The 25810-nt window shown below is 47.7% G+C and overlaps 1 protein-coding gene across 3 annotated transcripts in view; it reads right to left on the reverse strand.

Moving 5' to 3' along the window:
• Positions 1 to 16227: 16227 nt before the first annotated feature.
• Positions 16228 to 25810, reverse strand: part of SLC6A14 (solute carrier family 6 member 14) — a 28075-nt gene continuing 18492 nt past the window's right edge. The window contains exons 10-14 of one of the 3 annotated variants that reach the window (XM_048865021.2): positions 25258 to 25376; positions 23938 to 24037; positions 23326 to 23435; positions 22126 to 22293; positions 16228 to 18199 (exon numbers count right to left, since the gene is read on the reverse strand). In XM_048865021.2, the coding sequence (XP_048720978.1) occupies positions 18050 to 18199; positions 22126 to 22293; positions 23326 to 23435; positions 23938 to 24037; positions 25258 to 25376 (647 nt within the window). In that variant the 3' untranslated portion in view covers positions 16228 to 18049. Of the gene's footprint in view, positions 18200 to 22125; positions 22294 to 22676; positions 22791 to 23325; positions 23436 to 23937; positions 24038 to 25257; positions 25377 to 25810 lie in introns of those variants that run through there. The other 2 variants (XM_075132597.1, XM_048865022.1) reach the window with 2 other exon arrangements.

A 25810-nucleotide genomic window follows, 5' to 3' on the forward strand; every position in this document is an offset into this window, starting at 1 on the left:
ACCTCCTGAGTACCTACGTAAACCAACATTTACTCCTCTGACAATAACAATGAGTCCAGTCTAGCAAAACGTGTCCCTGGGCTGCCCAAGTCGCGTAAACACACATATGAAGCCACCGCAAAGGCTGGTTTATCTAAGGAAAAGCTTGGTCTGTCTGCCGGAAAGTAAAAGACTCAACTTGCTGGACCGGACCCATCTGCCTCTGTTCATCCACCCCAAAGCAATGCAGTGTGCCTTGGAGTAGGTGAGGGGATTTCCCCAGCTATGTCTGCTAAGAGAGCACACATTACAACCCCCCTGGGCAGTCCCCATGCTTTGCCAGCCTCCTGAAGTATTGCTGAGGAGGGCTTTAACTTTTCTTTGCATCTGCATTGTCATCACTGTTCATAAAACAAGTTTCCAAGGGAAGCTAAATTAGGAGCTGAGAAAAATAATAAAGAACAATGTAATCAGATGTAAGAGGGAGATTGTTTCATTACCTGAACCAAGGCTCATTATTCACCATTTCTCTGGGAAGAGCTGATAAAGTCAAACTAATGAGTCTTAGCCCAAAGAAACAAAGAGGGACTATCTATTTCAATACTGTAGCATACCAAGCAGGGAGCAGATTTTGTGGGTGGTGTAGCTTCCCGTACAAAGTGAAACAGCAGTGAAAAAAGCCGAACCAATATTATCTTCTGTTACTAGAGAAATACAGTGAAATTATAGAAGTATCTTACAGATACAGTAGTTACCCTTACAGAATCCCCATTCACCAACAGGTAGTAGACATGGGGGTAAGTTGCTATCAGGGCACTTCACCTTCCTGTTTTAAAGTTGTGTAGTGACAAAACCACAAGGAGGGGGATGATTTCATACTTTTTTTGGGAGTCCAGAGCATCTGGTAAGATTACATCTGTATAAATATCCAAAATATAATAGATACACTCCCTGTCATATTTTCTATATAGCCCTTCTGCCAGGTGTCGGCAGTAGCAATAAGGAGCAGTTTCAAATATTGAGGGGGACCCTCTTCAAACCACAAACACCTCTAGCCTGAGCCCCACTCAGCATTTCTAGGATGACTAAATACCTTCCCTACGCACCCTGTAGAGACAATACTTCCCCACTCTCAATCATTGTACAAAACACGGCTAACTTCACTGGAGGAATGGTTACTCAATATCAGCTTGGGAAAACACAGCAACAGTCTAAGAGAATGAGAAATAAATCACTCCTCCATGGTAACTTGTACAGTTATTGGTTAACTCTGCTCCCCATCCACCAGTTTAACCATCCAAGAAACAAAATGCCCTTTACAGTGTCATTTCCCCTTCCCCGTTCCCAGCCCCTTCCCCTTAACTCCACTCACGGTTAGGTGTCAATGATAGCATAGGCCCTGAGATCACTCAGGCAGGCCTATCTCCAGTTTCGTAGATAGTGCAGCTTGGTCCTGGCCTGAGGCTTCACCACCTTTTGCAGCTATATGGTTGAAGCTTTATTTGGATGCTGGCTAGAAAGGACTCTGGTGTTGTCTCCCATCAAAGAGTCTTCCCCGTGATGCAGGGCCCTTGTTAAATGGAAACCAGTACCATATAGGACCCTTGTACAAAATCTTTGCCACAAGCTAGGAGCTCTTTTTTCTAACCAATTCTGAGTTTGTGCATAGTTATGGTGACTCCCAAAGCATCAATGGAGGAATTCTGGGTGGGAGGCTTATGCAAATGAAGCTCTCTCTGTAGCTGTACTTCTCCCTTTTCACCAATAGATGGAGGCAGAGCACACCTTTCCCTCTAGAGCTTCTGTTCCTCTGGAGTTCTGGGTAAATAGCTTATGCAGATGAACCAGCTCTGTGGCCATCCTTACCCCTGTTCAGCAACAGATGGACAGGACCTCTCTGCTCCCGTCCCTCTAGAGCTTCTGGCTCCAGGGCTTACCCCTATACTGTTCCCATTCTCATTTTCACTGAAGACAGCAGTGTACAATCCCCAACATCACTTAATTAGCCCCCAGAATGTTTGCAGAAGTTGCAGAATGTCAGGCCCCTTTCAGCTGCACTGGTGTGCACTGAAAAAATACAAAGAGTGCTTAAGGCTTTACTCTACTGATCCACTCACCCTTATTTTTTTCCTTCTCCAAAGCATTTGCTCATGCAGGATATTCTCCAGTGACAGATTCCCAGGAATCCCTCAGAAAGTTCACACCGTATTTCCCCACTGGATTAGAATGAAATGAGAAACCCTAGAATCATAGAATGTCAGGGTTGGAAGGGACCTCAGGAGGTCATCTAGTCCAACCCCCTGCTCAAAGCAGGACCAATCCCCAGCTAAATCATCTCAGCCAGGGCTTTGTCAAGCCAGGCCTTTAAAACCTCTAAGGAAGGAGATTCCCCCACCTCCCTAGGTAACACATTCCAGTGTTTCAGCACCCTCCTAGTGAAAAAGTTTTTCCTAATATCCAACCTAAACCTCTCCCTTGACAACTTGAGACCATTGCTCCTCGTTCTGTCATCTGCTACCACTGAGAACCATCTAGATCCATCCTCTTTGGAACCCCCTTTCAGGTAGTTGAAAGCAGCTATCAAATCCCCCCTCATTCTTCTCTTCCGCAGACTAAACAATCCCAGTTCCCTCAGCCTCTCCTCATAAGTCATGTGTTCCAGCCCCCTGATCATTTTTGTTGCCCTCTGCTGGACTCTTTCCAATTTTTCCACATCCTTCTTGTAGTGTGGGGCCCAAAACTGGACCCAGTATTCCAGATGAGGCCTCACCAATGTCGAATAGAGGGGAACAATCACGTCCCTCGATCTGCTGGCAATGCTCCGACTTACACAGCCCTAAGTGCTCTTAGCCTTCTTGGCAACAAGGGCACACTGTTGACTCATATCCAGCTTCTCATTCACTGTAACCCCTAGGTCCTTTTCTGCAGAACAGCTGTCTAGCCATTCGGTCCCTAGTCTGTAGCGGTGCATGGGATTCTTCCGTCCTAAGAATAGAGTAGAGGAAAAACTTAGTGGATTCCACAGCCCAGCAAAGGTTTCAGTAGCATTAGCAGGAGGTAGCACTGCCAAATGCATAGTCTGCATGAAATTCTCTGCTCGTGCAAATGGAGGCAGTTTCACTGGCTTCCGTGGTGTTTTGCACACCGGCTCTGGCATGGCAGTCTTCTTTGCACTGACCCACTGGCGAAATCCCATTGTTCTCAATGGAAGGGCTGAAAAACAGAGCCCAAAATGTCTGAATTCTCAAAGTGGAATTTAACATTAGAAATGTCTTGGTTGAATAAAAAAAGGGAAACTGAATGAGCAGATGGTGGTTTAGCCCAGATGGAAATGATGGTTTATTCTACTAAACTATACTCGTAAATTAATTTAGAAAATAAAGACAATATAAGGGAGACAAAAAATCCTAACCTCCAGGATAGCGAGAGTGCAACTCAGCAGCTGGAACTGTGGAGACAGCCTGGACATAGACTGACTTCCAAGCACGAGAGCTGGGAACCAAGAAGTTCAGTTCAAGCCACCTTCTTCATGTGAGTAGTTCTATTGTCATCAGGGGCTCTGTTTGCATGATTAAAGTTGGGCAGAGTTCAACCCTGTTTCCTAGCTCCTTTCTTGACAGGGACCAGGATTCTGTCCTGGTAGAATTCCAACACCAGGGGGAGTGAAGGCAAATGTTTGACGTCTAGGACGAAAAAAGGAGAAATAAAGGTACATCCATTTCACTAAAAATAGGCTTTTCAAGTGAAAACGTTACAGTGAGTTGAGAACGTAGACTGTTTGCAGATGTAACCCTTCTGCCAGGTGGAGCCAGCAGCAACCAGGGCGGGTTCAATATCTAGGGGTTCCTTTTCAACAACACAACACAGAACCGGCTCAAGCCCCCGTCCAGTCACCTGGAAAAATTACACCCCATCCCTGGGAACCTCTGAGAGGCAATACTTCCCTACTCACAAGCGCAGAGTCTGAGTGTAGAACAGAAACTTTTAATGAAAGGAGGGAAGTCACCCAACATTAATTAGGGAAAATGCCACAAGCGGGATTCATAATCATAGAACTGTGATCAGGACACCCACCCTCCAGGGCGTGGGGCAGAGCCTTCTGCCCCCTGTTCTTGAGTTCTACAACCGAAAATTCCTTTTCTGTGCCCCTCTGCTCCCTCTCCACACCCAACTCACAGGGGTTGTCCTGGGTCAGAGAGGATCCAGGGTTCAGAGACGCATCTGTGTGAGTTCCCCTCCCACCCGGGGAAGAAGACCACTTGCTTGCTTTGCCATCTGAGTGCTTGTTTTGGCTGGGTGTCCCGCCAGCCGCTGCTCCTCACCACCCAGCCATCTTGTCAGCCACTGTTCCTCCCTGCCTGGCCGCGCTGCCAGCTGCTGCTCCTCGCTGCCTGGCTGCTGCTCCTTGCTGCCTCACCAACCACTTGTTCACCAGACATCAGTCACCTTCTGCTGCTGTGACCACTACACATCCATCTCTTAGTCATTTTCAGCTCTTTGCTGGCTGGGTAGAAACACAGCCCCACCACAACGGAATTCCGCTCTGATTGAGCATTCAACATAACAAAGAGGCTCCGAATGAAGCCTGTGTAGTTCTTTCTGTGAGCAGTTGGGAGGAACAGGTTAAACCAGACCAGTAGGGACAGTCCATGTCATCTGGCTAGGATACGTATCCCTATTTATTGTCACAGGGCTCTGATATTCAAGCCCCTGGTTTAACTAGGTCCTTTCAGCTGAGGGTGACCCCCTATTTTGGGACAGGTTGAGCACAGTTTTGCCCCCCTTTATTCATACAATAAAGACAACAACATTGATAACAGCATTCCACTACCCTGGCATTCAGTACTAAAGTGATTTGTAACCCAACACCAGCCAAAGTTGATCACTTTGAGCAACAGGGCTCTATCTGCTGGATATCTAAGCAGAGTAGGTGTGTTCAGATAAATACAGTTTGCTCCTGAAGTCTCTCCCCCTCCCAGCTAACTGTCAGGTAATAGTTCATTCTAGGGTGACCAGATGTCCGGATTTTATAGGGACAGTCCCAATTTTGGGGTCTTTTTCTTATATGGGCTCCTATTTATCTCCCACTCTCTGTCCCGATTTTTCACACCCTAGTTCATTCAGACCCTGCTTACACAGATTTTGTTTGTGATACAGAAGGAACTTCTATTACTTCTCCACGAGACAATGCTGACAACGAAGTGAGATCTGCAGAAAGTATTTTGGCTGATGGAAGTACAGAGCACAGAACGTCTCCGTTCACGTTTTTCAAAACTCCAGGGGCAGCACTGCTCTCTGAGCAGATGGAAATGCTACTCTATCCAGGGCTGGGCCTGCTAGCTCTTTCGATGAGGTTAGTGTCGCTGCGTCTCAGAGTGAGGGGGTGGAAAGCAGGATTTTGCTGATTCCCAGTATGCTGACACCTGTGCTGGGCTGTGTCTTCCACCCCCCGCCCCCAGACTCCCATTCTGTTTGACTGTATTTAGTAAACCCCAGATTTAATCTGCCTCTCCAACGTTGAAAGCACAGTTGCAAGTGACTGGCATTTTGAGAGTCATGCCAACATGCTGAACTCTGAATCCTCTAACTCATAAATCCAACATACAGGGATATTTTTTAAAAGATGGTTTTCATCCATCTGAAATCCCGAGAAGAGCAAATACAGATATGTCTTGTCTTATACTGTGTCAAACTAGCGCACTGGAGACTCTAGACAAGGGTTTAGAACATGCTTTGGCTTTAGGGTACAGACCTGTCCCCTGGGGGAAAGTGGAAGGATGTATTCTGCTCCCCGCCAGCTGATGGCATTGGCCCATCTTGCTAGATGGGTCACTATTGGCCAGTCACCACCCAGCTTCATTAGGAGCAGGGACTGGCCAAGATGGCCTGCACCCTGACCTGCTTGCGGGCAGATGTAGCTAATGTCTCCTCCACCTGCTACCTAGAAACCTCTACTTCTCCCCACCACACCACAAGTCACCTAGTGTCATAGGGTTGTGGCCACTATCTTAGTACAACTGCTACATCACCCCCTAGCTCTGACCCCAGAGTGCTGGCAATAGCTGTTACTTCTTCCCACACTTGGACAAAACTCAAACAGGAGCTGCAGGCTTTGACCCACAGGAAATCCTGGAAACTGGGAGTCTGTCCCATCCATCCAGTAGTCCCATGATACCAGGACCTAGAACCTTGGTGACGGGCCAGGACTATGGCTTTGGGGCTAATGGTAGGTCCTAGCAGCATCCTGCCCAGCACAGAAACTCCTGGGGGCCAACCCACTGCTCTCAGACAGCTGCACTTAGCCGCTGCCATTCTAGGCACATGCCCTATCCTAACCACTGTATGAAAGAAAGAAAGAAAGAAAGAAAGAAAAATGTCACTTCCAACTTGTTGACAGAAACAAACAAAAGATTCCACCAATAAAACTAAATATTCATGGAAATTCTCCATAGTGAATAAAATACCCATTTCCTGAGCGGCTCTAAGAGGGGAGAGTCTCTATGACTGATGCCAGGAGCCCAGTTGGACTAGTTTAGTCACCGAAGCCACGTCTAATACTGACACATTCCTTATCAGGTGATCCTGTGCCCTTCCCTGTGTCATGTCTCCACCCTCGTTTCTGCCACTTCACGTGCTCTTGAGTCTGATCCATACCCCAATAATCACCGCAAGGCCCTTCTGCATGATTTTTTAATTTGTTTAATCATTTCACACTCTAGTCATTCACTTTAGTCAGGTGCATTACAACAGATTCCTCTAATTAGTTTAGTCTTCGTAATAACTCTGTAATATTCTACATAGTTATTAATTTCTCCCCAAACAACTCTTTCTTTGCTAATATTGCTATATCTTCCCCTTCTATATTTCTGTCTTCCCTACATAATCCATAGCTGTGACTATTTGTCCCTGACTAGCCTTTTCATTTCTTTATGTTTGTTTTTAAAGCCTTTGGATGAAATTTGACTAAAGAAAAACACTGTAGACTAAAATTCAGAAGCAAGGTAGTTAAAAGAGCTGTAGTTAGCTGAAGAGCTCTGGGTGGCTGGAGAGCTTGTCTCTCTCAGCAACAGAAGTTGGTCCAATAAAAGATATTACCTCCCCCACCTTGTGTCTCTAATGAGCAAGGTAGTAATTCACCCACGTCTAATCATGCTAGTCGTTTAACAGATGGAGGAAATCTTTCTTTTTCATGTTCTTAATGTTTTATTTCTACCTTTTTAATAAGCACCAGATACAAGTTAACTTGCAGGGCTTTGAATATTCGTGAGTGCAATAAGATATCAGCTTTTTCTGCGCACTGCAAATGGGTGTGCATACTATGGTCCGTACTATGGCACATGCCATATTCAAAGTTGAATTCCAACTCCTATTGTAAATGTTTTCCCAGTCTTCCAGCAAGCAATATCTCAAGTGTTGTCCAGACGTGAATTGTTTTTGCAAATGTTGAGCAATAGTAGTTCAGCCATTTGCCCGTGTGTGTGTGTGCAGACACATATATATTCATTGGGCATGTGTAATTTGAACTGCTGGACTGATTTTTGTTCAAACTTGACTTACTTTGTAGATCTCATTCACGCAATTTGAGTTAAACACTGGCATTGGTGTCGTACATCTGAAATCTACACGACACGTAGAACTGATGAGAATCAGACATTTCCCTGGGAACAGAATTGCGCTATCCTGTTAAGTGCTTTTATGAGCAAAAGAATGTCTCTACTTTGCCCACCCAGCAGAATCCTTGCCCTGCTTACCCAGAATTCTGAGTATCCTGGAGGCTGAACGCAGGGGGAACCTGGACTTATATTTTAAAAAATAATCTACAAATATGTCTGTGGTTTTAGCACGGTGTAACCAGCACAGGAGAGGCCTGAGAAATCTGGGAGTTTGAATGGGAATCTCAGGAGAAATCATGAGCTAAGGAAAGGTATAATAGAAAAAAATACCAGTGCTCCAAAATAGACTGCATGTTTGGGCTCAAACCTGTGCTGTCTGCTGCTGTCCAAATGCAGGCGGCCAAAAAAATGACTGATTGAAATTCCCAGGTTTGATTATGCTCCTTTTCCCCGCCACCTCCCAGACCATCTGGTGGCTTGCTGCGGATCCAATCCCAGGAGTGAATGTCAACAGAGCAAAGAAACAGACAAGGAAATCAATTATCAGGTCCCTTCTCCCTGCTAGGCCTGATTGCTTTTCGCCATGCACAGCCTCCAGTGCAGAAAGACAGCAGCATCTGCCTATCACCTTTTATTAGCCAGCAAACTTTAGCAGCCATTGTTGCAGGGCAATATCATATATAGTGCACCCTTTCCCTTTCTGAAGCATTGATCTTTTGGGCCATGCTTTAAGCTTCCTGTACTCGTATTTCCCCTGGAATGTTTAATACCCTTTTTTAAAAAATGCCCATGTTTACTTCCCCCTGCCTTTTGTCTCATTACTTAGAGATCATAGAATCATAGAAAAGTAGGGTTGGAAGAGACCTCAGGAGGTCATCTAGTCCAACGCCCTGCTCAAAGCAGGACCAACCCCAACTAAATCATCCCAGCCAGGCCTTGTCAAGCTGGGCCTTCAAAACCTCGAAGGATGGAGATTCCACCACCTCCCTAGGGAACCCATTCCAGTGCTTCACCACTCTCCTTATGAAATAGTGTTTTCTAATATCCAACCTAGACCTCCCCCACTGCAACTTGAGACCATTACTCCTTGTCCTGTCATCTGCCACCACTGAGAACAGCCGAGCTCCATCCTCATTCGAACCCCCCTTGAGGTAGTTGAAAGATGCTATCAAATCCTCCCTCACTTTTCTCTTCTGCAGACTAAGTAAGCGCAGTTCCCTCAGCCTCTCCTCATAAGTCATGTGCCCCAGCCCCCTGATCATTTTTGTTGCCCTCCACTGAACTCTCCCCAATTTGTCCACATCTTTTCTGTAGTCGGGGGCCCAAAACGGGACACAATAGTCCAGATGTGGCCTCACCAGAGCCGAATAGAGGGGAATAATCACTTCCCTCAATCTGCTGGCAATGCTCCTACTAATACAGCCCAATATGCCGTTAGCTTTCGTGGCAACAAGGGCACACTGTTGACTCATATCCAGCTTCTTGTCCACTGTAACCCCTAGGTCCTTTTCTGCAGAACTGCTGCCGATCCACTCGGTCCCTAATCTGTAGTGGTGCATGGGATTCTTCCATCCCAAGTGCAGGACTCTGCACTTGTCCATGTTGAATTTCATCAGATTTCTTTTGGCCCAATCTTCCAATTTGTCTAGGTCACTCTGGACACTATCTCTACCCTCCATCATATCTACCTCTCCCCCCAGCTTAGTGTCATCCGCGAACTTGCTGAGGGTGCAATCCAGCCCCTCATCCAGATCATTACTGAAGATGTGGAACAAAACCGGCCACAGGACAGACCCGTAGGGCATCCACTTGATACCAGCTGGCAACTAGACATTGAGCCATTGATCACTACCCCCTGAGCCCAACGATCTAGCCAGTTTTCTATCCACCTTATAGTCCGTTCATGCAATCCATATTTCTTTAACTTGCTGGCAAGAATACTGTGGGAGACTGTATCAAAAGCTTTGCTAAAGTCAAGATATATCACATCCACGCTTTCCCCATACCACAGAGCCAGTTATCTCATCATAGAAGGCAATCATGTTGGTCAGGCATGACTTGCCCTTGGTGAATCCATGTAGACTGTTCCTGATCACCTTCCTCTCCTCCAAGTGCTTCAAAATGGATTCCACTCCATGATTTTTCCAGGGACTGAGGTGAGGCTGACTGGTCTGTAGTTCCCCAGATTCTTCTTCTTCCCTCTTTTGAAGATGGGCACTATATTTGCCTTTTTGCAATTATCTGGGACCTCCCCCAATTGCTATGAGTTTTCAGAGATAATGGCCAATGGCTCTGCAATTACATCAGCCAACTCCCTCAGCACCCTCGGATGTGTTAAATCCAGCCCCAAGGACTCGTGCATGTCCAGCTTTTCTAAATAGTCCTTAACCTGTTCTTTCACCACTGAGGGCTGCTCACCTCCAGGGCAGCAGTCTGGGAGCTAATCTTGCCTATGAAGACCAAGACAAAAAAAGCATTGAGTACTTCAGCTTTTTCCACAACATCTGTCACTAGGTTGCCTCCCCCATTCAGTAGGGGTCCCACACTTTCGCTGACCTTTTACTTGTTGCTAACATACCTTTCTTGTTACCCTTTACATTCCTTGCTAGCTACAACTCCAATTATGCTTTGGCCTTCCTGATTACACCCCTGCATGCTCGAGCAATATTTTTTTATTCCTCCCTCGTCATCTGTCCAACTTTCCGCTTGGATTCCCGTCTTTCAATTTCTTGTTTTCTCTTTACCTTCCCTTCCCGGTGCTGTTATTTTATTTTGGTAGAGAGTCCCACTATATAAATCCATGATATGCCCACACCTTGAGTACTGTGTGCAGTCCCGGTTGCCCCGTCTCAAAAAAGGATGTATTAGAAATGGAAAAAATACAGAGAAGGGCCACAGAAATGATGAGGGGTCTGGAACAGCTTCCACATGAGGCGAGATTAGAAAGACTGGGCCTGTTCAGCTTGGAAAAGAGACGATGAAGGGGGATTGAGAGAGGTCTATACAATCATGCCGGGTGTGGAGAATGTGAATCAGGAAGTGTTATTTACTCCTTCTCATAACACATGAACCAGGGGTCACGCACTGAAAGTAATTGGCAGCAGGTTTAAAACAAACAGAAGGAAGTCCTTCACACAACACAGTCAACCTGTGGAACTTATTGCCAGCGGATGCTGTGAAGGCCAAAAGTATAACTGGGTTCAAAAAAGAATTAGATAAATTCCTAGAGGACAGGTTCATCAATGGCTATTAGCCAGGGGTCAGGGCTCTGGGTGTCCCTAAACCTCTGACTGGGAGTGAAAGACAGGGGATGGATCACTTGAAAATTGCCCTGTTCCATTCACTCCCTTTGCAGTGCCTGGCACCAGCCACTGTTGGAAGACAGGATACTGGGCTAGATGGACCATTGGTCTGACCCAGTCTGGCTGTTCTTAATCCACGGGAGGGGGAAGTGAAAACCTCACAAGCTGGCATTCCCTGACGCTACGTCTATCCTGCAATCATTGGTTCAAATGGTGCTCAAGTGGCTTTATAGATTCATAGATACTAAGGTCAGAAGGGACCATTATGATCATCTAGTCCGACCTCCTACACAACGCAGGCCACAGAATCCCACCCGCCCACTTCTGCGATAAACCTCTCATCTATGTCTGAGCTATTGAAGTCCTCAACTCGTGGTTTAAAGACTTCAAGGAGCAGAGAATCCTCCAGCAAGTGACCCGTGCCCCATGCTACAGAGGAAGGCGAAAAACCTCCAGGGCCTCTTCCAATCTGCCCTGGAGGAAAATTCCTTCCCGACCCCAAATATGGCGATCAGCTAAACCTTGAGCATGTGGGCAAGATTCACCAGCCAGATACTACAGAAAATTCTTTCCCGGGTAACTCAGATCCCACCCCATCTAACATCCCATCACAGGCCATTGGGCCTATTTACCATGAATATTTAAAGATCAATTAATTGCCAAAATCATGTTATCCCATCATACCATCTCCTCCATAAACTTACCGAGTTTAATCTTAAAGCCAGATAGATCTTTTGCCCCCACTGCTTCCCTTGGAAGGCTGTTCCAAAATTTCACTCCTCTGATGGTTAGAAACCGTCGTCTAATTTCAAGTGTAAACTTCCTTTACTCTAGCTAGCTTGGGCAGTGGAGCAGCGAAGCTCATGGCAGCGCAGAATTCAGCGTGGGCTTGCACCGCAAGAGCTCCCTGGGGCTCCAGGCAGACCAGTACAGCCTGCCCTGACGTGCCAGCTGCCACGGCTTCACTGCTCTGGGACCTGAGCTGGCTCGATTCACTGCAATCACAGCCCACATTTCAGGCTAGACGTACCCTGTATTCTCCTGATTCGTCCTTTGGAGAAGGGGTTGGAGACACCTCTTACCTGCTCTCAGGACATCCACTGGAGGCCAGGGTTATCTATATGGGGCCTCCTTGTTTCCATATGCCGACCCTGGTCCTTGGCTCCCCTGGGCAATATGTTTTCTGCAGGATTTTGTTGGGTGTCCCCAAGCTGAAAGTACTGCCGGTGACCCCCTCCTTGCATTCCCCTCCCCAGTTCTCTCATGCCAGAAGGTCAGGCAACGTATCCTGAGACAACAATGGCAGCTGCCCAAGGAACTCCCTGAGAGGCGGTTGCAAAGCAAGAGGGGAAAGTGACGAAGGTCCCTGCAGACCCTGGGGCTGATGCACTGCTCCCCGTGTAGGCCCGTCACAGTGGCGCACGTGTGTTCCCTGTTCCCGCCAGCCTGGCTCGGCCGTGGCAGGAGAACGCTGCTCGGGATACAGCACTGATACCGTGTGATCAGGAGCTGGCCCCTCAGGGGCCTCTTGGGTAGAGCTGGTCAAAACCATGGAAAGACACCAGCTGGCCATCAGACAACGCAGGGATGTCCAAGCTGAAGCATTCGACTTCGACAAAAGTTTATACAGAAAAAAGCTGAAATGAAACATTGCAACTTTCTCGTTTTGTTGTCAAAACGTCTCCTTTCGACAGGGCAAAACCCTCTTGTTTTGCCTTGAGCATTTCAGTTCATTTTGTTTTAACTTTCTTATGCTATTGACCTATTAACTTAAATATCACATCACACTTAGATGGCTGTTATACAATAGATGGCTTCACATTGCGTTACGCTGTCACGACACGAAGAAAATGAAGAATACGAAACATTTCAGCGTTCCTGACTCAAAGCTGGGGCGGGGGGGAGGGGGATTGGCACTCCGCAGGACACCGCAGCTTCTCACTCAGGTTCAGATGGAAACCAGAGCTCAAACTGGAGGAATTCCTCACTGAACGGCTAATCCATTTTCTGAGCAGCCCTATCCTGGGCACCTGGTGTCCACACTCCCAGGGCTTTAGCGCTCCTCATGTGGCTGTGAGCTCTGCTGAGCAGTGCGTGTGGGGCTGGGGGGGAGCCAGTCCCATTGGCAAGAGGAATGAGCTGTCCCCTTACTCCCAGGAGTGCTCATCTCTGACCCACGCTGCACAAGGAGCAGGGCAAAGGGCTCTGCACACTCGCTCCCCCCTGCTCCCCACTGCACACTTGTGCAAAGGCCGGGGGGGGATTCCAGCCCTTCTGGTGCAGGCTGGAGAACAGCAGCGACCATTGGGACTGTACCGTTGCAACCAGATACTGGTTTCTTGCCCCAAAAGCCGCAGACAAAACTAATGTGTTCCAGCCCGAGCTGCTGAAGAGCCCATTTGCCTGCACCTAGTTGACAAATGCAGTGCAGGGAGTACAGAGCACCAGTGCAAAGAGGCCCGTGGACATCAATGCGTTCTGCATAGCAGTGCATGCAGCTCCCATCAGCTTGTCTCCATGTGCCGAACTACGCAGCTTCCCTGCAACGCCCTTTAAGCTGCCAGGAGTGTTGTGGTAGGAGACACCCCCCGCCCCCCAGAAATGGATGAGACAACTGGGGAGCTGAACACGTATTTGCTTGAATCGCTCTGCCACAAAAATGCGGCAGTTGGTGCCAGCCCCTTAGGAATGCACAGGGGCCATGCTGCCAGGTGTAGCAGCTAAAGCAAAAGCAAATGTCTGTCCATGGATCACAAGGGAAAATACCTTTGTGCCGCAGTGTATCCGGAGGGGTGGTCGGGGGCCTGCCAGCTGAGAGGAGTGCAGGGGAAGCCATTGTTTTTCGATGGCATGTTTTGCGGTAATTGCTGCCTCGTTTGCACTGAGCATTCTGCAAGGCCAGCGGGAGGGGGGCATTGCTTCGGTTTCCCTTTATTCATTGCTCCTTCCTTCTGCCCATGACTGTGTCGGGGCGGAGGGTCTCATGGCCCGGGAAGCAGCGCCCCCACACACCCGTAGTAAGGTTACGTTCTAGTCACGGGCATTTTTAGTAACAGTCAGGGACAGGTCACAGGCAGCAAACAAAAATTCACAGCCGGTGACCTGTCCATGACTTTTACTAAAAACACCTGTGACTAAAACTTGGGCGGGAGGATCATGGCGAATTTTCATGCATCACCCAAGTGTGAAGAAGAGCAATAGATACCATGAATCTGATTCTGGTCTCAGTGACACGAATGTAAATCGGGAGTAATGGCAATGAGGTAAAACTGCTGTGAAATGGGAGTGAGGCCAGAATCAGACCAAGAAATTTAGCTACAAGCATTTCTGCTTTCAAATGAAATCCTCAGTGAAGCCTCTCATGAACACAAAGAAGAGCGTAAGCTAGGGGCCACCTCTGAGTCTAACAGTCCGTATTAGGCGTGGCGGCAGACTCTGGAATACAACAAACAGCGTGCATACCTTGCCATCTCTTCCCCAGCGCTGTGCCATGATACTGCATCTTAGGAGTGCACCTGAGCGAGAGAGGAAAGAGAAAAAGCAGCAAACCCACACTGTCCCCTACTGGCCAAACACCAACATGCACTGTGACTAGAGAGTAAAACACCCCACCCAAGGGCATTCCGTAGACATTAATTAGGGAAGGAAGGAAGGGGTTTTGGTCAAAAAAGGAGGAGGGGATTTGACAAAAAATAGCTATTGACCTTATGAAAATGTTCACATCAGTCAAAAGCTTCTCACTCTACTACCAACAATCAAAACTCACATTTTCATTTGGATTCAAACCGAATGGAATCGAAGTGATGGTTCTGTTTGGTTTTTCTGCCCTTTCCCTCCCCCCTGCCCCAAAGAGAGAGAAAGAGGGGAAAGGAATTTAAAAAAAAAACATAAAAGTATTTGGTTCAATTCAATTCAGTTTGCATCAAGAGGAAATTGTTTTCAATGATTTCTTCCAAAAGGGGGAAAAAAGATTTTGAACAAAACAAACCATTTCCTTTCTGTTTGGAATATTTTGCAAAGGAGAATTCCCATTGTTTGACCAGCCCTGATGCGAGCAGGGTGCTGAGCCCAGCTTTAATGGACTGTGCCCTCCCCCAGGAGCTGTGCTGGAGATCAGCTCAATCGACTCCCGAAGAACGAGGACTGAATGGGTGAGGAGACAGCACCTGTCTCAGCTGTTAGGCCAAGGGCTGTGGTGGGGGAATCTTGGCTTCTAAAGACATGGAAGGAATTGTGCCTCACCAGGAGTGGCAGCAAGGGGCCATGCCAGCCACCAGGGCTCTGTAGTCTCGGGAGTGATTTCCCAAGAGTCCTACCTGTGAGTGGGTTTGGCCCATATGGCTTGGCCTGATTCCCCAGGCTCTAGGGAAGCTGCTTGCTGTCTCGTTTATGGGCCGCACATGGGAGGCCGAGCTGCGATAGGATCATGAAAGTGATTCAGGGAGTTCCAGCCAGGGAAGCGCTGCACGAAGAGGGTGAGGAGAGATGTCCTGGCTGCTGCAGCTGGTGGAGATCCTAGCAGTATGGCACGTTTGCGGTACACGGAGAGGGGTGTATTATCCACTTTCTCCAAAGCCCCTGTTTACCCTCTGCTGAGCCTCTGGGTCATGTTTTGGGCTGGATTCACTTTCCCCCCATTTGGGGTATGACATTCTATTTATAGCTTAACCTCTGGATTCTTTCTCTGCTCCTTCCCTTGCCCTCCCTTTGCCAGGCACAGATCACTGCCCCTCCTCACACCTTGCCAGCTCTTCTGCTTGGTGCAAGGCAAGCTGGAGCCAGGGAGATTCTCACTCCCAGCCTCTCTCTCTGTCCCCAGCCTCCCACTGGAGAGCAGCTCCCGGACCAAGGGGTTGGTACCATGAAAACCCTGGCCCCAGAGCCTAGAGGCTGCTCTAACATATTCAAGCTAATAGCTTCCAAGGGGGCTGTTTGCCAGCCCAGGAGCAACAGTGCACTCCAGCCAAGCCTCCAGCTTGCCCCATCTCCCCAGGGCAGCTGGGATCAGGTGACACAGGACCTGACTACATGGGCTCAGTGATAGCCATACACTTCTCCATGCTGGAGGAATTGCCAGCTAGGGAAACCAGGCTGCTATCTGGGCCCTCTGCGCTGGGTCTGGATTGCAGCTCATGACCAGGTCTGTTATGTCTGTTCCTGGCTTCCACAGTAAAACACCTCCAGGATGGGGCTTCCCTCATCCCCACTTCAGGACACCGCAGTCTTGCTGCACTACAAAGCTGCTCTGACAATCTCAGGTAAGAACCGCTGGTGCTTTCTTTAGGTGATTTTCTACCCAGTGGGAGACAAGAGAGACCAGTTGGATCATCTGGTTCCAAAAGTTGTAAAAACTCTACATTTTATTTGCTAAAAACAGTAACACGATAGTTAATTTATCATAAAAATGCCAGTTCAAAATGTAGGTCTGTGTATACAGCACAGCCAGCCCTCAGCTCTCCGGCCCCCCTCCAGCCCAGAATTAGTAAGATACCACTGAGCGGATCCGGTACTTGATCACCCTGCCATGTTGTTTCAAAAAAAACCCCAGAGTTAACATGCGGGAAAAATAAATCCCACCCAATTTTTTAAATAATGCAAAATAGAAATCCTCTATTCTACAGGCACAAGTTTCAATTGTTCATTTAATATGATTTCTGTGTGGGGCTGGGCTTTCCAAGCAATGTCTGCATGGTCAGCACCCCTTAGCCAGACCACCCATTCCATATTTGGCAGCAAATGAATGAACAAATTCAATGCTCCGAAATCTCACGAGATTTGGTGTTTGTTCTTAAAGATACAGCTCCTGGAGTCATGTGATTATGTGCAAACCTCAGCTTTCATTTAAAAAGCAAAGTAAGTTTCTAGCCCCATCAATGCCAAGAAGAGCTGAAAACTGTGAACCCTAAAGCCACAAACACCAGAAGGCAAATAAAAGAACCCAACTCTCATGGTTTTTAAGCCAATCCCATGATTTTGGGGGTCCCCACTCATGATTTTGGAGTGGTTGAGGCTGGTGTCGTTGCAAATGCTGAATGGCAATTATAACCTACACTCAGGGTGAAATTCTGCTCTCCTGTGCAGATCACCAGCACAAGGTCTGGGCAACACTTAAGTCCCACCTGTGCTCTTTGTTGAAGGCTTAAGTAGCATGCAGGCCTGGTGCGGCGCCCCTGGCCAGGCGGAGCTTTGCCTTGAGTGTGGGCTCCAGAGAAGGGAAGGATGGGTAAAGCTGTGCGTGGTGCAGGAAAAACAGAAGGACCAAAAGCTGCAGGGTGAAAGTTTCTACTGCAGTGTCAGTGCTAAGGAAGCTGGGGTTGCGAGGACCAGACAAGTGAATGCTGACCGTATTTACACCATACCAAAAGGTGACCCCGGAGGAATTCCCGTGGAAACAATGATAACTCTATGGGAACTTCCCTCGCCACTTTCTATCCTCATCAGCAAGGCAGCTTGTCACCCCTCAATGTCGAGAGACACAAATGACACAGATGCACGTTTTTCTCAGCACCAATAGGGGGGAGGGATAGCTCAGTGGTTTGAGCATTGACCTGCTAAACCCAGGGTTGTGAGTTCAATCCTTGAGGGGGGCCATTTAGGGATCTGGGGCAAAAATTGGGGATTAGTCCTGCTTTGAGCAGGGGGTTGGACTAGATGACCTCCTGAGGTCCCTTCCAACCCTGATATTCTATGAAAAGCCCTGAGAAACCTGAGGAAGGCCCAGACAGCAGCAATTATTCACTTCCCCTGGGCTGCTGAGCCAGAGAGCAGCAACCTATCAGCCTGAGCTGTGCGCCAGCTCCGGAAAACAGAGCGCGCAGGGAGGTGCCTTGGGATCCTGGCTTGTTGGTACGTGCCCAGCACAGAGCCCCCCGGCCCAAGCCCTGTGCAACACATCCTCCCTTAGCAGCATCTGCAGGCCAGCTGCACTACAGACTGCTCCCAGTCCCTACGTTCTGAGAGGCTGGAGTGTATTTTCCTGCCCTCCCAGCCTGTGGGCTTGGGCTTTCCTCTCTACTTCATGCCCTGCTCCTCCCTGTACAGGCAGAGCTAACAATAAATAGTATGGCTTTCAATATTTTGAATCACTATTTTCCAACATTAAACAAAAAGAAAATACATTTGTGTTAAAAAATAATGCAGCCCAGGGCAGGCGTCTCATTGCAGCTTGTGCACGAAGCCATCCACAGTGGGGATCTCCTGGTCTCTTTCCTTGTGGGGATCTACCATGTGGCTGTACCTTTCTCCTCGGTGACATTCCAGGAAGGGTCCCCAGTTAGCAGCTGGCCGGCAGCAGCTCACAATACGCTGGGAAGCAAAAAATACAGTCCCCAAAGGGGATTTAATTTCTTTGCTGTTTCTGCTGATATTTCCTTGCAGGTTTTTATTCTCTGCACCATGCTTTATTTGGTACATTTTGCTGAACAGTGGGGAGAAATCGAAACACTGACCTCCCCGCGCCCCAAAACCCACCTCAGGTACAAAATCAAAGCAATCCAAACATTTGGTTACAAATCACAAGTGCCCAGTAAGTTCAGCTGCATTTAAAGCTCGTTCTGCAAGAGTGCCTGGGCTGATGGACTTGTGCTAGTGTAATGCCGACAGACCCCGGTCGTCAGCGGTGGGGGGGCGGGGTCTCTGGAGCTTAGTGCATGAGCCTCTACCGCATGAGCTAAAAGCCAGCCGGCTGCTAGCTAAGGCTACAGAGAGAGAAAATGAGTCTGCTCTAAGTGATCTCGGTGCCACTACCGAACACCACCCCCAGGAGGTGCGTGGGTTACACTAGCAGAGGTCCCTCCCCTACACATCTTGTTTGCTCTCCGCTGCTTCCCTTGCAGCTGCCCCGTGCTCACTCCATGGTGAAAGGTGACATCCGAAATAGGTGACCGTTTCCCCGTTCCTCCTCTTCCCTGTCTCCATCTTTTGTCCTGCAGCTCAATTCATCTGCATACTGCAATCCTATTTGCTGAAATTAAATGAGCTGAAGAACAAAGGGATATAAACTGGCCATCGACAAGTTTAGGCTTGAAATTAGACGAAGGTTTCTACCATCAGAGGAGTGAAGTTCTGGAGCAGCCTTCCAAGGGAAGCAGTGGGGGCAAAAAACCTAACCAGCTTCAAGCCCGAGCTCGATAAATTTGTGGAGGGATGGTATGATGAGACTGCTCGCAATGGCGTGTAGCCGACCTGCTACACACAGCAAATCTCTCCAATGGCTGGTGATGGGACACTAGATGGGGAGGGCTCCGAGTTACTCCAGAGAATTCGTTCCCAGGTATCTTGCTGCTGGGTCTCACCCACATGCGCATGGTCTCACTGATCGCCATATTTGAGATCGGGAAGGAATTTTCCCCCGGGTCAGATTGTCAGAGACCCTGGGGGCAGAGTTCCCCCTAATTTTTCCCCACTCATGTGCGGAATGAATTTTATGTGCACCAATATGGAGGCGATGTGTGACACATGACCTTCATATCGATGTGCACATAACAAAATTCACGTGGTGGGGGTGGGGCCACGGGGTTCGGAGTGTGGCGGGGGCTCAGGCCTGGGGCAGAGGGTTGGGGTGCAGCGGTGTGAGGGCTCCAGCTGGGGGTGCGGGCTCTGGGTTGGGGCCAGGGATGAGGGGCTCAGGCGTGGGGCCAGGGACGAGGGATTTGGGGTGCAGGAGGGTGCTCTGGGGCGACAGTGGGGAGAGAGGATTCCCCCCCCCCCGCAGCTCTCTCTCCCCGCAGAAGCACCTGGGTTGAGGGGGGAGAGGCGCCTCTTCCCGCAGAAGTAGTTCTGGGGTTGGGCTACAGGATAGGCATCCCTTCCCCGGCCCCAGCAGGTCCAGGCCAGGGGAGGGCTGCCCTGGCCGCACCTGGGGCCGGGCCACCCCAGCTGCACCTGGGGCCACTCTGGCCACGCCTGGGTCCGGGCCGGGCGCCCCGACCGCCAGTCTGGGCCGCAGCAGAGTTGGGGCTGGGGGAGGGGCGCTGCAGCAGGTTGGGGGCCGGGCTAGGTGGGGGCCAAGGGAGGGGTGCCCCGCGCCCAGCCGCGGCAGGTCCCCAGGAGGGTTCCCTGAGCACCTGTGTGGCACTAGGTAGGCTGCTCTGTGGCCCCGCAGCTTACAGGGAACTTAGCCGGGGCGGGGGCAGGGTTTGCCTTCCTCTGCAGCCTGGGGCACGGGGTCTCTTGCAGGCTTAAACTCGTGTAAATGGTGGGTTCTCTGTCCCTTGACGTCTTTAAACCATGCTTTGAGGACGTCAGTTACTCAGCCCGAGGCTAGGGGGTCGATTACAGGAGTGGGTGGGTGAAGCTCTGTGGCCTGCAAGATGATCATGATGGTACCTTCTGGCCTTAGAGTCTAGGAGCTGGCAAATACGCCCGGGCCTGGGCACACTGCCAGCCGGACCAGGCTATTATCCAGGCACTATCCGATATATGAGAGGTACATCGATGATATTTTCATCCTCTGCACAGATGACTTAAACTCCCTCATCAATTTTCACCACAACTTCAACCACCACCAGCCGTCCATTGAACTCTTTCCAGAGCACTTCCACACTGGCATCAACTTCCTGAACATCGTGATCAGCTTCAACAATGGAACCCTTCAGACAAGTGTATACAAGACACCCACAGATCACCACACCTACTTTCGCAGATCCAGTAACCACTCCAAACACACCAAGAGATCTGTTATCTACAGCCAGGTACTCAGATACCACAGAATATTCTTCCAGGAGAAAGTCTGGAATATACACCTTAAAACATTTAAAACTGCCTTCACCATACAAGGACACTCTACCTGAGAAGTAGATCACATCATGGAACAGGCCACCAAAATCCCCAGAAAGAAACTGTTTCAATACAGAAATAAGACCCCCCTCCAACCGCACACCCCTCGTTGTCCCCTACCATCTCACACTGGAACCCATATGGGGTAACATCAAACAATTACACCCCCACTCAATGGGAACCCTATTTGGAAAGAAATATTTCCTGAACCCCCTCTTCTGGCCATCAAACCACCCCCCAGCCTCTCCAAGCTCATCATCACAAGCAAGCACCTCACAGACCAGAACACACCAACTAGTTGGAGCTTGGTCCTGCTTTGAGCAGGGGGTTGGACTAGGTGACGTCCTGAGGTCCCTTCCAACCCTGATATTCTATGAAAGCAGCACCAGACCCTGCCAGAACAATTGATGCAAAACCTGCAGACATAGCTCCACGATACGATGATCATCACCCCCACAACACACCTTTCAAGATCCACGGTCCTACACAAGCCTATCACAACGTGTGGTGTACCTCATCCAGTGCATTAAATGCCCAATTACACCTGTGTGTGTGAAACCCGACAATCACTATGCTCTCGAATGAGCTCACACAGGAAAATGATAAAAGGCAAAAAACACTCTGTCACCTGTGGGTGAGCACTTTTCCCAAAGCGATCACTCTACATCTGACCTCTCGGTCCTCATCCTCCAGGGAAATCTGCACAACACCTTCAAAAGACGAGCCTAGGAGCTTAAATTAATCACTTTGCTAGACACTAAAAAACATGGTCTTAATAAAGACACTGGATTTATGGCTTATTACAACAATCTATATCCACTACTCCCCTCCCCTTTTTGTCCTGTGACTACAGGGGTGTTAATAGGCCATTTTACCTTGAATGGTCCCTCAGAATATGTGCTAATTACTTATGCTAAACTATCGGTTTGACCCTGTATTTAGCTCTGACACTCTCAGAACCTTTCCCAGGCCTGAAGAGCTCTGTGTATTTTGAAAGCTTGTCTCTCTCACCAAGAGAAGTTGGTCACCCACTTTGTCTCTTCCTCAATCCAAACCCTCATTAACTACAGTGGGATGGGGCCCGAGTGAAGATGCGAGCGTGACTGTAGATTTGAAATTGCATAGTTCAGCACTGGAATAACAATGGAAACAGTAAATGAGACCATGAAGATCAGGATGGACTGCATGTCTTTACCACAGGGAAACACTGACCACTGCCAAATGACTATGAAATTCCAAGGGAATTACTGATTGCCTTCGTATGACAGCCAATCGGGCCAAATTCATCTCTGCCAATGCCAGGGATTTGTTTTGATCCAACAAGTTTATCTGATTAATGTGAGAAGTCAGGGTCTGATCCTGCCCCCAGTGAAGTCACTGTAAGTGCCCCCATTAACTTCCATCTGGGCAGCTGACCCTGTGGCCCTATTGCAGATGTTCTCTTAGGCCCTCACCTGCCACAGGTTTCCTTGAGCTTTCACTATTTTTACAATTGCAACAATGGGAATCCAGATGATGCAGAAGACAATCATACACCAGCCCACAGCAGTTCCCCATGCAGGGTATTCGACTGAGCCATACTTGGGAGGTGAAAATGCGACCAAAGACCAGCATAAAATCACCTGTTAAAAAAAAGAAGAGGGAGAAAACTTGACTAAAGCTCAGACTGATTTGTACTGATTACAGAACACACAATTTACCAGTTTATCTCCAAGTGAACCTCTGCTGCTTTGACAGCAATCTAAGGTGGTTTCTGTAGACAGTCTCTGGCTTGCAGTTCAGGGTTTTGTTTCCAAATGTGGTCAGGCAATAAGCATCATCATGCATCGCCCCCTACTGACCTATAAGTATCCATTGACATGCATGCATACGCTTTCCGTATTTTTTTATATCTAAACACCCATGTTGCTCGGAAATCCGCATAGCTCGGCAGGCACATTTCTCACACATTCGGTTTGCATGCACAGCCATGCTCTGAGGATGTAGAAGGGATGGCTCACTATACCTCTATGCGCTAGTCGAATGTTTACAGGATTGGGGCAAAGAATGCTGAGTTAAGTTCTGGAGAACATTCCTGCACAGGTAAGATATTTATATTAGGCATTTCCTCACGGGTATCCTAGAGAGATTAGAGATAATGTTGTTGCTAGAAAGGGATATGCAACAGTTGCAGGTGTGGGTTTTTGTTGTTGTTGTTTTTTTACATAGTGCACATATTAAAGATGAGAAGCACACGAAAGCACAAAGTAGCAATGATCTGAAAGAACCTGAAGAGTAAGGGATGTGCCGAATGTGCATTCCTTAACTCTTGAGTTGCTAGGCACTGGCCCAGTGCAGAGGAGCCACCCCGGGCTGTTTTAAATTTCAGCCCCAGTTGCAATGGCCCGGCACTGCCAGAGCACAGGGCACCAGTCACGTGTCCTGTGCCCAGGGCGGGACGCTTCGCAGGGATGGCGTCTGGATTGCCACAATGGCTCACCACCACCCACGTTTCTTCCACGTGTGGAGACTCCTCAGCTGGCCTGTTACACTGGCTTTAAAACAGGCTCAAAGGGGCCAAAGATGCAGCCCCAAATCTCTACATGGAAACTGTTCAACCTGGAATGAATATGTTCTTGGCCAAAAACTCAAAGTAGTTCAACCGTGGTACTTACGCATAAGAGAACAGGGGTAATGAAGAACCAGCATGCTCTCCACCACAGCCAGAACCACCAGCTCTTCTTTCCAATCATCATTTCAATGTCTTGGATAAATCTGTTTCCTCCTGTTGAAAGATGGCCAAAGAGTGCACTGTAAGATTGGGGTCTAGAACATGGGTTTTATGATGTACAGAAAGCAAGTATAAGGAGCTTTACAAAGCATGGATGCATTGCTCCTTATAATTATCAGTTCATGGAAGATAGGTCCAGAAATGGCTATTTGCCAGGATGGGCAGTGATGAAACCCCATGCTCTGAGCGTCCCTAGCCTCTGAGTGCCAGAAGCCGGGAGTGGACAACAGGGTATGGATCACTCAGTGATTGCCCTGTTCTGTTCATTCCCTTTGAAGCATCTGGCATTAGCCACTTCAGAAGACAGGATACTGGATGGACCTTTGATCTGACCCAGTATGGCCATTCTTATGCTCTAATGATTTGGAACAGGAGATATTTTTAACCATTGAGATATTATGCAAATTTTTCTGTAGCATGTTTTGTTTTTATGACTGTGATATGACCAGAATTATTTGCATTGCCACAGCTTGATTTTCCAGTGTCAGTGATTTACCATAAATCCAGCTAATGCCCATTATTTCCAGGACCGCTGCAAAAAGGATCCCCCATCCAGCACAGAAATGATCCACTAGGTTAACCCAGTAAATTCCTGCCTGCAAAACAAACAATAAAGAGCTAGCTTTTCACCCAGTGCTAGTAACCTTTTGCATGGCAATACGAGGAATTCATGCCAGCTGAATTCAACCTCAGTCTGGGTTTTTGTTTAAAACCCCCATTTTCCAGGGGTAGATCTCATTCATTGCACATTACTTCATTTCAATATTTATATTTACACAGACAAGTGCATTTTATGGCATACTACTGATCACTATTGTAATAACAAAGCACATGTAAAAACACACATGAGGGGACAGCAGGGTTTGAACCTGAGACCCTGAGTGCCATAACATCAGCTTTTGAGGATGGAGCTAAAGGAGTAACACTAGCAATATGCTGAATATGCTGCTGAAGTTGACTTTTATCCTCTGTTATGCACCAGCCACTAGAGGGGGACAAAGACCCAGAAGTTCCTCGTGTGGGCTACACACAAATATGAACACACCTATAAAATAGTATGATAGGAAATAAGTGGAGGGGGAATTACTGAATATTATTCCATAGCTCTTGCCATGGGTTCATTAGGGTTAACTTCTTTTGGGGAAGCAACTTTCTCATTGTAATTACATATGTAAAACTATCTTTTTGGATATGGCCCTTAAAAATCACTCTTGACATCTTAAAAAGCAATCGTCCCAAGGAAGTACATTCAGTGAACTGAAAAAATACAATCACTATATTTTAGGGGCTAACCTGACTAGCTGAAGAAGCTTTTTAGCTACTGATTTTCTGTGAGCTGAATATACCAGTTCTAGAGAGCTGCCGTCTTTGGTAATCAATTCTGAATGATAAAACTATCAATATCCACTTGCAGTTCCTACGCTGCTGCAGGCATGGTGGATAAATGTTCAAGATTACACAAATTAATCTCCTGAACTGAAGAAAAAAATTAAATCAACGGCTCAGACACTAAAAGAACAGCTCACAAATTATCAGCTGACAAAGACTCCCATTTAAAAAATTATAGTCATTTCAGAGGACTGGATTCTGCAAATACTGCCATTAGGACTTCTTGTATGCATAAATTAAGCATGTCCATAGGTGTTTGCAGAACTGGGGGCATGGAGGTCACCTCTCTCAGAACAAACACACACAGGACTATGCTGCTAGCAGGGATTTTCTTGTCATAAGGGGAAATGGTGTATTGTCTTGTACAAATCCTCCCACCAGCTGAATCATAATTAAACCCATTGCCAACAAAGAGTTAATGTTATACCTGAGTGACACAGAGGAGACCAAGAAAAAACAGAAGCGTGCACAATCCCAAGGTTACAGGAACCCTCATCTTTTTCATCACCTTGGGGTACATATCTTGTATGGTGGTTGTCACTGTTTCTGCAGAGGAAGAAAGAATTTTACTTGTTGGACATGGGCAGCAAAATGAAGAAATGCAGCTAACTCTATCCGGGAAGCATTTTGTTATTTTAAGAGGAACGGTGTGAATACCTGATTTTTTCGTTCACTGGCTGTTCTGAAAATAAATAAATAGCTAAATAAATTAAAAATTGTCGACTTGAATCCACTTGAAATGAAAATTTTTCAACATGTTCAGCAAACTGAAAAGTTGGAAAAAATCATTCTGCATTGAACAAAACATTTTGTTCAACCTGAAATGTTCAAGCATTTTTTAAATTTCTTCAAAATAAAATTGAAGGAAATTTCTAAATAACATGTAATTGAAAATTGAAAAATTAAAATGTTTCATCTGGAAAATGTCAAAGTGAAATATTTGATTTTTGGAAGGGTTTGTGTGGGGGATGTCACTGAAA

The sequence above is a fragment of the Caretta caretta genome, chromosome 9, assembly GCF_965140235.1.
Source record: "Caretta caretta isolate rCarCar2 chromosome 9, rCarCar1.hap1, whole genome shotgun sequence".
Taxonomy (NCBI): Eukaryota; Metazoa; Chordata; order Testudines; family Cheloniidae; genus Caretta; species Caretta caretta.